Source organism: Myodes glareolus, chromosome 1 (genome assembly GCF_982192425.1).
Source record: "Myodes glareolus chromosome 1, mMyoGla1.1, whole genome shotgun sequence".
NCBI lineage: Eukaryota > Metazoa > Chordata > Mammalia > Rodentia > Cricetidae > Myodes > Myodes glareolus.
In genome coordinates, this window is record NC_142026.1 from 57,638,686 (window position 1) to 57,653,722 (window position 15,037).

Below are 15,037 nucleotides of genomic sequence, written 5' to 3' on the forward strand. Positions count from 1 at the left end.
CGGAAAGAGATTTCCCGCCCAAGCTTCAGAAACCCTTCCAATGAGGAAAATCGAACCGAGATAGACTGTGTCCTGTCCAATGGTCACCTTCGTCCCGCCTCTTCGATGCCGCAGGAAAGAAGTAGCCAATCACGAAAGAGAGTGTCCGGAAGGGGCTGGAGGTAGAGTTTTGCGTGTGTGCGACCCTGCTAGGTTGGTGAGGTGAGTGTGATTATCTGCTATCCGCACGCCTCTCTCTTCTCTCCTCACTTTCCCCGTCCAGTATCGGGGAGAGGGCGACTGGGTCCCTGAGGGTACTTAGAGTGGGGCTGGATCTGCGGGACGACTTCTATTAACAGCATAGAGGGTCGTGGTTCGCCTTGGAGAGGCGATCCCTGCGGCGCTGAGAGTGCGACTTCGTCCCCACCTCCGTCCTGAGCATCTTCTGTCCTAACACAGGGACGCAGCAGGCGGCGAGATGTCCTTGACCGGCCTTCTCCGCGGTCTCACCACGTCCCTCAGTCGTGGTAAGTGAGCCTGGGCCGCAGGGACGAGGCCTCACGGGGACTTGTATGGCTTTTGCTAGAGTTAGGACCGTAACACCTTTAAACACGGTGCCTTTTTTGTTTTGGAGACTGGTCCAGGCTAGCCCCTAATTCTCTTTGTAGCAGGACGGCGTTGAACTCCTGATCGCCCGCTTCAACCTCCCGAGTATCACAGACGTTCTCTGCCATGCCCCCGGCTCAAAGGGCAGGAGGTGGGAAGCTCCTGTGTCCAGCAATTTAAGTCAGTCATAGTCATGGCTCCCCCACATAGATAGTGGTGAATCCCTAGGATTTTGTTTTCTAGTGATTTTCTGTCTTAGAGTGTGTAAATACAGTCTGATGTTCATGCAGCAATCATACCAACAAATGTTCGTTCCTGGTTAGGTGTCTCGCCATTGTGTTTATTCCGTCAGCAAGTATTTATTGGTGGGCTCCTATGGGTGAGAGATCCAAGCCAAGTATTTCAGTCATTCATTCAAGTGCGATCTTTCTAAGTCTGAGATGGGCCTCCCACTGGGGGGGAACTTTTTTTTTAAATATTTATTTATTATGTATACAATATTCTGTCTATGTGTATGCCTGCATGCCAGAAGAGGGCACCAGACCCCATTACCGATGGTTGTGAGCCACCATGTGGTTGCTGGGAATTGAACTCAGGACCTTTGGAAGAGCAGGCAATGCTCTTAACCTCTGAGCCATCTCTCCAGCCCCTGGAGGGGAACTTTTGTGTTTGTAGACATTCCCCAGACATCAGGTGTCTTGCAGTGACCTGGGGAAGATATTGGGAATTTCATTCACTCAGATGTTCACTATCCAACCTGGGCTACATAGGGAGTTCCAGGGTAGACAGAGCTATATAGTGAGACCCTGGTTTTTTGTTTTGTTTTGTTTTGTTTTGTTGTTTGGGTTTTTCAAGACAGGGTTTCTCTGTAGCCTTGGCAGTCGCGGAACTCGCTCTGTAGACCAGGTTGGCCTCAAACTCCCAGAGATCCACCTGCCTCTGCCTCCCAACCAAGTGCTGGGATTAAAGGTGTGCACCATCACCACCCGTTTTGTTTTTGTTTTGTTTTTAATGTTCAGTTTTGTGTGTATAAGCTTTGCCAGTGTATGCCTGTGCATCTCTGCTTGGCATTCGTACCTTGGCATTTATATCCAGTTCAGGTCCCCTGGAACTGGCGTTCCAGATGGTTGTGAGCCACCACCGTGGGTGCTGGGAATCAAACCCCATCTTCTGCAAGAGGTTCCAACCATTGGGCCATCTGTCGATCCTCACTAAAACCTCTAGACATCTGCAGTTATGACCTTGTTTGGGTCCCTCCCCAGAATATGGAAACCAAGTAGTCTTCATTGTGTTTCTCCAGGCCTGGCCTTAGGTCCCCAGCTCTGGGCCACACGTTCCATGGCCACCCTGAACCAGATGCACCGCTTAGGCCGCCCAAAGGAACCCCCTAAGCGTCTGGGTCCCACAGAGGGCCGGCCGCAGTTGAAGGGTGTGGTGTTACGCACATTCATCAGAAAGCCGAAGAAACCCAACTCTGCCAACCGCAAGTGCTGCCGAGTGCGCCTCAGCACAGGCAGAGAGGCTGTCTGCTTCATCCCCGGGGAGGGCCACACCCTGCAGGAGCACCATGTGGTCCTCGTGGAGGGCGGTCGGACCCAAGACCTGCCTGGGGTTAAACTCAAAGTTGTGAGGGGCAAGTATGACTGTGGCCACGTGCAGAAGAAGTGACCGTAATTGACAGTGGTCAGGCACTGGTTCCCCGGAAACCACTTCTTGCTCTAGGGACCGCTAGTCTTGGACTCAAATCTTGCTCCGACTCATCAAGACTGCTATAAATCTGCCAGCGTTCTGGAGGTGAACTGGAAGGAAGCGCCCTTCTGCCCACTCCCTTGGCGCGTGTGTTCAGTCCACAGGTGGGAGCTCATTGCTGGGTGGGAGTTGAATAAACACCTGCAGCTTATGGTGTTGCCCTTCGTGCACTGCCTCGTCCTGGCTGTGATGACAAATACCCATCCCTGGAGCCCAGTTCTCTCTTCCGGAAGAAAGTTCACTGACAGAGGGGCTGTTCTAGGTACTAACGATTATTAGCCAAATGTTCCACATGCTTAGTGCATGTATGTGTGGTGGTAATGGTGTGGGTTCTTGCAGCATTGAGGTGTGCAGGCCCTGTGGAAGCCTGGCCCACATGTGGCCATGTGCCAGATAACAGTAAGGCTGATACTGGAAGGGCGTTGAAATGGTTAAATTCTTAGTGATGGCGCATGGGGAGAGCCTTTCTTAGAAGAGGTGCAAGGCGGGGGGTATGTGCCTCCGATTCTTGCCTAGGTGCTCTTATTTATTCTGGAGGGTGGAGGAACAGCCAGCCAGTGCTCTTAGCCACTGAGCCATCTCTCCAGCCCCTGGGAGCCCCTTACCTCTGGCCTTCAGTTTCCTGCCTTGAATAGTGGCATCAGTTGTAATTTGGCTTTTAATAATCACGGGCATGGCCATGACAGTTTTAAGCTGTGGGAGATATGCTCACATTATTAGGCTCTGGAATTATTAGGCACACACACACACACACACACTCACACACCTGGGGCAAGGCATTCAAATGAACCTTGACAGCTGGACTCCATGGCTCACACCTGTAATTCTAGTACTGTAGAGGCCGAGGCAGGAGGATTGCTTTGAGTTTGAGACCAGTCTGAGCTGTGGAGTGAGTCTTTGAAGAAGGAAAAACAAAGCAAAACCTCAACTGACCCGGATCCTGGGAGTTTGTCACTAATACTTAGCGCGAACACAGCCTCTTGACGGCCTCCAATTGTGCACACGTGGCCACATGTACATGGATCAGGGCTGGAGCCAGACATGAGCACAATTTGCAGACAGACTTCCTAAGTCTCATATGTTCTTGATGGAAGCAGAATCCCTCATAGCCCAGGCCAGCTTGGAACTCCCTGTGCAGCTGAGAATGCCCTTGAGCTCCTGGCCCTTCTTCCCCCACCTCCCAAGTGCTGGCATTATAGGCATGAATCATCATGCCCAGTCTTACGTGATGCTGGGGATGGACACATGGGGCCTCTCACATGCTGGCCAAGTGTTCCACCACTGAGCTGTGACCTCTGCTTCAGCACCAGTTTGTGTTTTGTTTTTGTTTTTCTGGATTAAAATTGTGTGAGTGCAGCTGTGCTTGGAGGCCAGAGGTGTTGGATCCCCCAGGAGTTGGAGGTATGTGTTGTGAGCTTCCTGATGTCGGTGTTGGCAACCCAACATGTCTGACCACTGCGTCATCTGCCAGCTCCTTTAACACCACCTGTTTTGTTTTTTATATTAATTTATTTCTATTTTCTGTGCATTGATATTTTGCCTGTATGTATGGCTGTGAAGGTGAAGGATCGCCTGAAACTGGAGTTGCAGACAGTTGTGAGCTGCCACGTGGTGCTGGGAACTGAACCCAGGTCCTCTGGAAGAGCAGCAGTGCACTTACCCGCTGAGCCATCTCTCCAGCCCTTTAACACCAGTTTTATTGGGCAGTTGAGAGGATTTAGAGCAGGTGCTAGGGGAGCCTCCCCCATAGCCTGTCCTCTGCCAGGCGACTCTGTAGGAGGGGGAGTGCTTTAGAGAGGAGGATGTTACCTGGCAGGAGGAGTGGGGTCTCTGAGAACTGATGAGAACTGAGAACTAGCCTGGCAAAGGTGAGGGTGGTAAAGACATTGTCCCCAGGTGGAACTAAGACTCCTCAGAACATCACGGTTTCCTTGCAGGCATGTGCTGGTTTCAAGGACAGACGCCCTAGCTGACCTCTGTCCCCTGCTAGCAATCAACCCATCCCCTAATGTGCAGGTGAGACAATGTCCGGGACTAGAGGCTCAGTGACTGCAGGTGGCTGCCAACAAGCCTGATGACCTGAGCTTGATCCCCTGGATCCACGTTTAAAGGAGAGAACCTACACCTGCAAGTTGTGCTCTGATCTCCCCACATGTGATTCTCAACCTGTGGGTTGTGACCCCTTTGAGGTTGAATGACCCTTTCACAAGGGTCGCTTAAGTCCACCAGAAAACACAGATATTTCCATTACCATTCATAATAGTAGCAAAATTACAGTTATGAAGTAGCAACAAAATAATTTTTTTTTTAGGGCTGGAGAGATGGCTCAGTGGTTAAGAGCACTCACTGCTCTTCCAGAGGTCCTGAGTTCAATTCCCAGCAACCACATGGTGGTTCACAACCATCTGTAATGAGATCTGGTACCCTCTTCTGGCATGCAGGCATACATGGAGGCAGAATGCTGTATACATAATAAATACATAATTTAAAAAAAATATTTTTTTTAGTTATTAACTGATTGGCCCATTAGCTCAGGCTGCTTATTAACTCTTACACCTTATATTAGCCCATTATTCTTATCTGTGTTAGCCATGTGGCTCGGTACCTTATTCAGCGAGGCAGTCACATCTTGCTTCTTCTGTGGCTGGGCCAGGACTGCCGAAAGCCGCAACGAAATAATTTTATTGTTGGGGATCACCACAAGATGAGGAACTTTGTTCAGGGGTCACAGTATTAGGAAGCTTGAGAACCACTGGTCTACAGGAACTAAAGAGACCATTGTGCCTCTTTTCAGAGAACTCGGGTCAGTTCCCAGCACCCACACTGACTCACAGCCATCTCCAGTTCTTCCTGTGGGTGCCTGCACTCATGTGCACGAACCCACACACTGACACACAATTAAGTTTTTTTTTTTAAAAGTCATTGTCTCCTTATAAGTAGCTTTCTCTTTTTATTATAATTCTAAGATTGGTCCATTGGATGTTTTGTTTTTTGACAGGGTCTCACGTACCTCAGGCTGGTCTGGAATTCAGCTGAGGATGACTTTGAACTCTTGATCCTCCTGCCTTGGATTTGATGCGTGTGCTATCAGGTCTGACTCAGCCTGTTTTTGTTTCTGTTTTTATTTTTTACACAGTTTACCCACTGACATCTGTACATGAAGCAGTTCTCAGGCTTCGTAACTTAGAGATGTCTGTCAGTTTATGGTGGCTCCTGCTTGAGGAGAGAAGGAAGCCGGAAACAAGCTGGTTAGGTCTCTGGTTTGTCACAGCAGGAGGACCGTGATGCTGAAACAGCAAGTATGTAGGGGAGTCACATAGGATCCCCCCTTTTTGTAGTGTAGCCGGAGGCTGCAAAGCCACCTTTGACTTTAACACCATCCAGGAGAAGGCAGTGTGTCCTGGAAGTCCCAAAGGGCTGACCATCTAGGACAGACGAATCCTGACCCACACACTAGAGCAGGCCACAGTGACACCGTAGTGTCCCACCCAGGAATGTATGTCTCTTCCATACTGTTCGAGAGACACATACCGGATGCCCTTGCCAAAGTCAACGAAGACATGAGAGACCTGTGGGGGAGAGAGTGACGGAGTGAGGCTGGTGCCCCTCTTCCTCCACCTCAGCAGGATCCCCGAGCACCAGTGGCATCTGACCATACTCTAGGTGCTGGGAGCACAGCAGTGAAAGAAGGGGCTAGATGCTGAAGACTGGTATTAGGGAGAGTGGTGGGCATTCTCCAGGAGGGAGGCAGGTATGAACAGGTATGAGGAGGTGAAGATATGAAAGGAGAGATGAGAAGGACCGGGAGCTACGTGAGGTTCTGGAGAAAAGAGCCTTGCAGATGGTGAACCGTCAGTGCCAAGATCCTGAGGTCAGGGTGCCTGCAACAGACCAAGGGAGAAGTAGGAGATGGGCTCAGCTAGGTAATGAGCCCCAAGACTGGCACCCTTTCCCAATTTTATCTTCATCCGTTTGTTATTGGTTGATTGAAAGGGATTCTATAGAGCCCTGGCTAGTCTCAGACTCAGAGATCCACCTGCCTTTGCTGGAATTAAAGGCCTGCGCCACCACTTATTTGAGACAGGTAGCTCAACTTGACCTAGAACTCACTGAAACGAAGAATGATGGAGGAGGGTTATCTGTCTATTGTGTTATTTTCATTGGTCAATAAAGAGACTGCCTTGGCCCTTGATAGGACAGAAAATTAGGTAGGCGGAGTAAACAGAACAAAATGCTGGGAAGAGGGCTATGAGCCAGACGCCATGGAGCCAGCCACCAGGTCAGACATGATGAATCTTTTCCGGTAAGCCACCACCTCGTGGTGCTACAGATTATTAGAAATGGGTTAATATCAAGATATGAGAGTTAGTCAGTAACTAACTCTCTAGAGATAATGGGCCAGGCAGTGCTTAAATGAATACAATTTGTGTGTTGTTATTTCTGGGACTAAGCTAGCCGTGCGGGAGCCGGGTGAGGCGAAAAGCAGGCCTGCCCGCAGCTCCTCACTACAGAAGAAGACTTTGAACTCCTGAGCCTTCTGCCTCAGCCTCTCAAGTGCTGTGATTTGAAGTGTGCACCATCAGGCCAGGTTCCTTCATGCCGTTGTGAGACTTTAGGCCAGTCACCCCCTCTGTGGCTCAGTTTCTCAACTCTAGGATAGTAACAGGGCAAGGACTTTGGTTCATGCCTTTAACAGTACCTTGAACATAGTAGCTGCTCAGTAAATGCTCTAATAAAATGATTAATCAGTAAGCCTCTTAGAGCAGGGTCTGGATGTACTGTAGTACGGCCTTGATCATTGGTAGCTAATATCACAGACCCCATCAATGAAACCAGAAACCCAGCAGGGTGACTGTTGGGCGCAGCAGCTTGGAGTGGACCAGGGCTGAGTGGAGATTCCGAACTCACTGATGGACTGGGCTGGGTGAGGCAGAGAACTTGACCACTTCATTTTCATATTCATCTAGTAGGCGGACCTGAAGCCTGTAGATGCAGCCACAGTTCTCCCGGGTGCCCCACCTGCCAGGTGGCAGTGTGTCCTCAGGTCCCTGCCACCCAGCTAGCTCTCTGGGTTGGGAGGAAGGAGGCTGAGGGCTAAGTGTTCCTGCACCTGAACCAAGGTCCTATCCACTTGCACAGCATCTGGTGTGTCTGGGCACTACAAGATGGGCCTAGGTGCTGGGGTGGAGCTAAGTCACGGGGGTGGAGCGAGGCTTGGAAGACTGTTGCTACTTTGGGGGGGTGGGTTGGAACTACAGTGCTCCAGGGAGGAGCCATGCCCAGGCTGAAATCGTTGACCTGGAGAAGGAACCAGCGCCCAAGAGAAGAGACCAAATGCATTTCAAAAGGCTCTTGTGCCTCCATCTAGAGTTCTTAGGTCAGTGTTGCCAACTTGTCAGAAGCCTTGACTATCCACAGGATTTTAGGGCTGGCGCTGAGTGGAATGAGAGCATGGTGCCAGTCAGTGGGCTCATGTGCACAACCCATGCCTGCTTGCTTGGGAAGGGGCTTGGGATGCAACAAAGTTCTCCCCTCCCTAGCTCCGCAGCTGTATCTCCCAAGAAAGGGAGCCCGACCCAGTGGGCTGATGGGGGTGAGACTGAGAGCTATCCCTGCAGCCCACTCCAGCCACATTGCTGTGGCTCTGGGCAGCCCGGCCAGTCTTTGCTCCCCAGTCAGCTATGCCAATCTCAATCTGGGCACTGTCCAGCAGCTCCTGCCACACCCCTTCCATCACCAGGTCTACAAGTTGCCTCTTGAAGCACTGTCTGGAAGGGAGATGCTGGGGATGAGACACAGTCTTAAAACCACTTCTGGGGCTGGAGAGATGGCTCAGAGGTTAAGAGCACTGGCTGCTCTTCCAGAGGTCCTGAGTTCAATTCCCAGCAACCACATGGTGGTTCACAACCATCTATAATGAGATCTGGGGCCCTCTTCTGGTGTGCAAGCATACATGCAGGCAGAACACTGTTTACATAATGAATGAATAAATATTTTTTAAAAAAAAAAAAAAAACACTTCCTCCGTGAAGCCTCTCCTGATCATCCTGCTTAAAGTAGCTGCTCAGGTTTGTCTTTTGGGACAAGAAGGCATATGGTGGACGATGCATCTCCCGTCACACTATTCCCTTCCCCATTTCCATCTTGCTACGCCTCCAAGAGTTTTGATCTTCATGCTAGATCCCTTATTCCTGATGCTGGTGGAGACCAGATTATGTGTATAAATAAGGCAACTCACTAGACAGCTGAGCTGGGGGTTCTGGGGCCCAAAAGATAACACAGAAGCTTGTTAGTGAAATGAGCTGTGTCAGGACAAACCTTGGTATGCATGGGAACTTTGTAAATGACAGAGGAAGTGTACGTTTGGTGGTGTGGATCTGTATTGCCAATACTTGGGAAGTGGCAGCAGAAGGATCAGGAATTCAAGGCCAACCTCACCTACACATGAGTTCAAAGTCAGCCTGGTCTATATGAGATGCTGCCTTGGGAGAAAAAAAAAATCAGACATTCTGGAGCCAGGTTATCTGGGTTCAAATTCTAACCTATTTATTTATTTATTTATTTTGAGACAATACCTCACTATGTAGATCTGAACTGTTCTAGAACTTATTATGTAGATCAGGCTGACCTTAAACTCACAGAGATCTGCCTGCCTCTGCTTTGAGAGTGCTAGGATTAAAGGCATGTGTGAGTATTCCCAACCCACAAATATTATTAGATATTAGTTCTCCTTTATGTTCTAGTTTCTCATAAATGGGGTAAAGAGAAAGACTTAACAGATTATAACAGCAGGGACATGGTTCAGTGGAAGCATGCTTTGCCTACCATTCCTGAAGACCTAGCTTTCATTTCTAATATCACAAAGACCACTAGCACCGAAATCAAAACAATGACAAGAGTCAGATGTGATGTAGTAGCATACACTTGGAGTCCAGCATGCTGGAGGTTAGCAGTTAAGTTTATCCTCTGCTACAAATCAAGTAGAGGCCACTCTGGCCTACAGAAGACCCTATCTCTAAACCAGGGTTAGGGAGATGGCTCAGTCGGTAAAGTGCTTACCTTGCACGAAGACCTGAATTCCATCCCAATAACCTTATAAAAACCCCAGAGTGCCAGCACCAGGGGCTCTGATGCCCTCTTCTGGTCTCCTTAGGCACCTGCATTCACAAGCACAGCACACCTCTCCACATATACTCCTGATTAAAAAAAATTAAAATATTTGTTGAATGAAGAACGAAGGAAGGAGGGAAGGGGAGGGTGAAAGTAGGGTGAGCAGCCTGAAGTAGGTCCTTCCCCCTCTTTGGACCCTCACCCAAGGCATCAGGGAGCACTCACTGAAAAAAGTCATGAAGCAGGTCTGGGAGGGAGGCCCTGGAACGGCTGTCAGATTCTTTTCCATGGCCCAGCTGTTCCCTTTGTGCTCCGCCTCCCAGCCTCTGAAGCCCTCTGTAGAAACCACGTGGCAGAATAAAAGCATTCGCTCGCACCCTGTAGGGGCAGAGGCCTCCCGTTCGACCCTGCTCATCAGCTATACTCTCCAGTACACTTCAATCTAGGGCGTCTTACTGAACCCATCTTTCAAGTTCCTGTATCCTGACGTCACCCAACCAGCTTCTCATTTCGGCTTTCTCTGATGCACTGGGTCTTAGAGTACCTCGATCCCACCTTTCTGCGCCTCCAATTTTTAGCCTTGCCCCGCCCACCACAGGTTAGCACATTCATCTTAATGTTTTATGCAACTCCTCACTTCGGGCCCCTCCCTCTAGGGCACGCCCCCTTGACCCGGATTAGCTCCCCTAGCTGTCACTCAGTCCCGTCCCCTGCCTGGGTCTCCCGGGTTTTAGGCTCCGCCTTCTAAGCGGTAGAATCTTCTAGGCCCCGCCCACAGGCCATACTCTCCAGGCCCCTGAATCTGATTCTCCTCCTATGCTCTTTCCAAACCAGTAGCGTCCTTTGCACCTTCGAGCTGCGTCCAGGCCATTCCATCTCTACCCTCCTGAAGTTCGCACCCGCAGATCTCAGTCATGGAGCAGCGGGCCCACTGCCCCTTTTTCTCCTTTACTCTCTCCAGTGTCTCGGAGTTCCACAACTCTTCCAGCCCCTCCCCCCTCCGTGGCCTCCAATCCTATGCTCCTACTGCCTTCGCACTGCCCCTCCCTCCCTCTGACTGATCATCAAAGGCCTTACATGCACTCTTCACCTTCTAACACCTAGCATTGTTTGAATTTCCATTCTGAGTTGCCCTCTGTGCCTGCACCCACGGAACACTACAGTCTTACTTGGAGCCTCTCTTCTCTACGAGGCTGACCCCTATCACTCTTCAGTACTTCCTGGGAATCAGATTCTCATGCTCACTCATTATTTTCTCCCTCCTCCCCCTTCCTCCTTCCCCTTCTCTTCCCTGTGGAGCCCATACTGTTGTCCTTTGACCCAGGATCCATCTCCATCTCGCAAGAGTTAGTCATGGCCATGCCATTTTTGTAAAGCTCCTCCATCTTGGTTAAACAAGGACAGTTCCCCAAACTGAAGTAATACCGTCCCTAGAACCAGAGTGATTGGTTTCCCTAAATTATTTTTGCTTGTTTGATTTTGGTTTTGTTTTTGTTTTTTTTTTTTTTCATAACAGGGTCTCACTGTATAGTCCTGGATAGCCTGGAACTCCCCAAGTAGACCAGACTGGCCTTGAACTTAGAGATCCACCTGCCTTTGCCGGGATTCAAGATGTGTGCTACCACACCTGGCTGTTTCTCTAGACTCCTGACTCCCCTACCCCACTGACCCCACTCCACCCCGATGGCTGACCTTGAGGTAATCTTTTGGATCACCTGGTTATTTCTAACTGACTCTCATGGAACCCCTACATTCTATATTGACACAAATCAGAAAAGGCAGGTTACAAATCTTAAAATTTAAGTAAAGTGAATCAAAGCCCTTATGATTCTGTGAATGTCAGAATTATATGCTATTCTCACGATACTAAAGGATTTTAAAGAACATAGTTACCAATTCACAATATGCAGAAAGAGTTGTTTTGTATATTGAAACCAATGAATTTATACCAGATGATACAGAATTGACTTTATCATTTATTCAGGTATAAGATACAATCAGGAAGAGGAATCATTCCATATACATAACACATTCAATCCCATATGGATCTGCCAGGTCCTCTAGCACAAAGTAATCAATAATTGATTGGAAATGTACTGAAGGCCTCAGAATTTCATAAAATTATCATGTCAATAGCAAAGGTTTAAAAAAGACATTTCTATTATAAGGAAATGTCATATTTGTTCTTTATACAACCAAACATCACTACCTGCAGGAAGTAGCCCAAAGGGTATTCAAAGGAATGAAATCTAGGTGAATATGTTCCATTTTGTGGACTTTGGAAAACTAAAATATATACACCACACCATTGATACCTATTCAGGTTTTCAATGGGCAACTACATTGAGTTCTGAAAAGTCTGATTCAGTAATCACACATTTACTAGAAGTTTATGGCCATCATGGGTATACCTGCACAAATAAAGATAGATAATGCTCCAGAATATGTCTCTAAGAAAATGAAACAGTTTTTTTTTGCTTATTCTAATATGAAGCTTATTACAGGTATACCATACAATCCTATAGTCCAGGTAGTTATAGAAAGATCAAATTGAACTCTCAAGGGTATGATAAATAAACAGAAAGGAATGATAAATACCCCTAGAAACAGACTGCATAATGCTTTATTAACTTTGAATTTTCTAAACGCTGATGAGAAAGGAACAACAGCTATGGAGAGGCATTGGATAGTTAAACAAAACAAAACAAAACAAAACCCTATGGGATTAAATTAGCTGATATACTTTAAAGATGTGCTGACCTCAGAATGAAAACCAGGACATGTGTTACATTGGGAAAGGGGTTTTGCTTTTGTTTCCACAGAAGAAGAAAAGCTATGGATACCATCAAATTAATAAAGATTTGATTTGAACAAGAGACACCTCTTAATTAGAAGAGATGTTAGTTCATCAAATGCATGGTTCCTTAATACAAACTAACCTATAAAGCTAACAAATGCTTTTCCTTTGTCAGATACAACTTGCCAAAAGAGATCTCCCCAAAGTTAGGACTGGGGAAGGGTTTTGTTTCTGTCTTTTCAGGAGAATAAAGGCATCCAGCTAAGGAATCTGAAGACCACTGGACAAATGAGATATCTGAAGAAAAAGGACAAATTATCCAGAAAAAATATCTCAAGAAAAGGAGTAAATTGGTCTATTGATATATCACATTTCCAACAGGATAAAACTTCATAAGTCTTCCCAAGTGTTTGTTCCTGCTGTTCTCTACAGACATACAATGAAAATGGTCTTTTTGTAGTTCTAGTTCAAGTAAAGATTAAAGTTGACTTTGGAGTTGGAGTGTGGCTCTTCCGCTCTGTAAACCCAAGCATGCTTATTAAAGTGAAATTCAAAATCTATGTCTCATGTCAGAAGAGCCACCTAGTGTGAACAGAAGAAAAACAAATATTTAAGAACTGTTTTATTGCTACCAATCTCATAATCCTTTGGTTTTATATTGGTCCTATGATAGTTTTTCATAAGACCTAAGATTAATATATTTTTAAACTTTTTGTCATGATATTAATGGTCATATAGGGCACTAACTAATTCTAGAAAAAGGTTTCATCCACCTTCCTTACATGATTTTGGGTTTGAGTCTCTATCAGTTTTCTGCAGTGAACCATGAGCATGCCTAACAGCAACCTCTGGAGTCCCCACAAGGAGGATGGAGCCCTACAACGATGAATCCCCCAGGACTATGATAACACCACTAAACTGAAAAACACCACCTAAAAATCAGCTTTGGACTACAACTGCTCAAAAACAATTTTGAGGTGTCTAGCTGAGATGATCCAGCCTAACAGACTACTCTAGCCAGGAATAGAGACAAGTCCTGCATTTCCCAAAGACTGTTCAACAAATAACACACCTACCTCTCCCAGGACTTGAAAATTAACCAAAAACTTTTCTTTTCAGTATCCTCTAAAGATACCATCACCTCCAGAAAGCAAGAAGTAAATTTAAGAATACAATGCCCACATTCCTAAGAGGTGGGGTGGGTGGTTTTTAGTTGTTCAATGGATTATGGATATTTGTCATTGTTTGTAGGGGTTGGTTACAAGTTGGTTACAGTCAGGAGGAAAATTGAACAAAGGAGATTTAATTCAGACTTGTTGTTCTGAAAAGAAAAAATGAGGATACAAATGTGTAGGATTAAAGGTTACAATTTACTCTGAAAAGAAAAAAGGGAGGTTATAGATACAATAAGATAGGAAAGTAGATTGTTGAATCTATCTCTAGAAAGCAACTACTAGTTTTAAATGTTTTATATGGATTAGACTTTTATATACTGTATATTAATATTGTACATTGATACAAATTTGGGATTAATTTTGTTAAAACATACCGTACATTTATGTCTACTCTTGTTCAAGATATAGCACCTATACAGCTCATTTAACATGTGCACTGCAAATTTCTAGTCTTTGAAAATTATTATTATCAACTATTTAAGGTAATAAGGAAATGCAGGTTAATAGTTGATCACCTATGATAATCAAACTTGTAGTCACATTAGGTATGTTTTCAAAGTTAAATAGACAGGTCATCTTCAAATACTTCAGAGATCTGTAGAATATGGCATTTAAGATGTTTTAATAACATAGGTTCTTCTTTTATGACAATGAAACATGTCTGTTCCTGGCAGCACCAATCTACTTCAGAGATGATGATGGGCATCAAATAAAAGAAACTCCACATGGTGTTTCTTTGTAACAAAAGTAAGCCACTGAGAAGAGAGTGCCCTTGTCCCAACTGCTGACACAATCAGGACACAAAAGAGAGTGAGTGCCAAACATTGTCAAGACAAGGCACAGCAGCCCCTTCAGAATATCCTGCTTAACAGAAAAGTCTGTTGAATATGCTAGGCCTATGGGCCGAAGATGGATGTCCCAATGTTGTAGAAGAACTTTGAGTAATTGTCCAGGCAGCCAGTTGTTTTTGTCATTTCTCACATTTTTTTGGAAGTCACTTGCATGCACTTCATGCTTATTCGGTTAATATTATTTCCTTCTTGTGTCTCTGAGGAAGTTGAAGACCAGATAGTTATAGATACAATTTTCCTTGTTTACCAGACACAGAAAGCAAGTTATGATAGAAAGTAAATTAGGTACAAGACTTTGAACTCACAAGATAGGATAGATATGGAGTATTTTCTCTGAATTTGTCAAATGCAAATGGACTAGACACTGTGGATGTATTTATTGCCTGTATATAATGTAGATTCTTTTTTTAAGATTTATTTATTATGTACACAGTGTTGTCTGTCTGTCTGTATGCTTACTGGCGAGAAGATGGCACTAGAGCTCATTACAGGTGGCTGTGAGCCACTATGTGGTTGCTGGGAATTTAACTCAGGACCTTTGGAAGAGCAGTCATTGCTCTTAATCTCTGAGCCGTCTCTCCAGCCCCTATAATGTAGATTCTTATTGTACTTATTGTGTAATGTTTTTCTTGTTACAACATTTTTTATTTTATACAAAAGAGGATATATAGTGATATTTTATTATGTTTTAAATAAATAATCAGAAGAGGTCAGGTAATGGTGACACACACCTTTAATCCCAGGATTTGGGAGAGAGAGGCAGATGAATTT

The 15,037-nt window shown here is 46.0% G+C and overlaps 2 protein-coding genes across 2 annotated transcripts; one reads left to right on the top strand and one right to left on the bottom strand.

Annotated features, from left to right (window-relative positions):
• Positions 1-68: 68 nt before the first annotated feature.
• On the top strand, positions 69-2,485 carry Mrps12 (mitochondrial ribosomal protein S12). The gene is made up of 3 exons (XM_048439852.3): positions 69-201; positions 439-506; positions 1,886-2,485. The coding sequence occupies exons 1-3, from the start codon at positions 80-82 to the stop codon at positions 2,251-2,253; spliced, it is 558 nt and encodes a 185-aa protein (XP_048295809.3). The 5' UTR covers positions 69-79; the 3' UTR covers positions 2,254-2,485.
• A 3,236-nt stretch (positions 2,486-5,721) lies between these two features.
• Positions 5,722-10,016, bottom strand: Fbxo17 (F-box protein 17). Its single transcript, XM_087907214.1, has 4 exons — positions 9,646-10,016; positions 8,008-8,098; positions 7,243-7,354; positions 5,722-5,952 (listed from the first exon to the last, which is right to left on the bottom strand). Exons 1-4 carry the CDS (start codon positions 9,856-9,858, stop codon positions 5,760-5,762), a joined length of 609 nt encoding a protein of 202 aa, XP_087763340.1. The 5' UTR covers positions 9,859-10,016; the 3' UTR covers positions 5,722-5,759.
• Between the last annotated feature and the right edge of the window lie 5,021 nt (positions 10,017-15,037).

Coding starts and splice junctions, on each gene's coding strand:
- Mrps12 (XM_048439852.3), top strand. CDS start 80: ATGGTCACCTTCGTCCCGCCTCTTCGATGCCGCAGGAAAGAAGTAGCC. Junction 202..438: donor GACCCTGCTAGGTTGGTGAG/GTGAGTGTGATT, acceptor GTCCTAACACAG/GGACGCAGCAGGCGGCGAGA. Junction 507..1,885: donor CACCACGTCCCTCAGTCGTG/GTAAGTGAGCCT, acceptor GTGTTTCTCCAG/GCCTGGCCTTAGGTCCCCAG.
- Fbxo17 (XM_087907214.1), bottom strand. CDS start 9,858: ATGAGCAGGGTCGAACGGGAGGCCTCTGCCCCTACAGGGTGCGAGCGA. Junction 8,099..9,645: donor AGTGCTCCCTGATGCCTTGG/GTGAGGGTCCAA, acceptor CCTTCCAGACAG/TGCTTCAAGAGGCAACTTGT. Junction 5,953..7,242: donor TCACCCAGCCCAGTCCATCA/GTGAGTTCGGAA, acceptor GATCCTGCTGAG/GTGGAGGAAGAGGGGCACCA.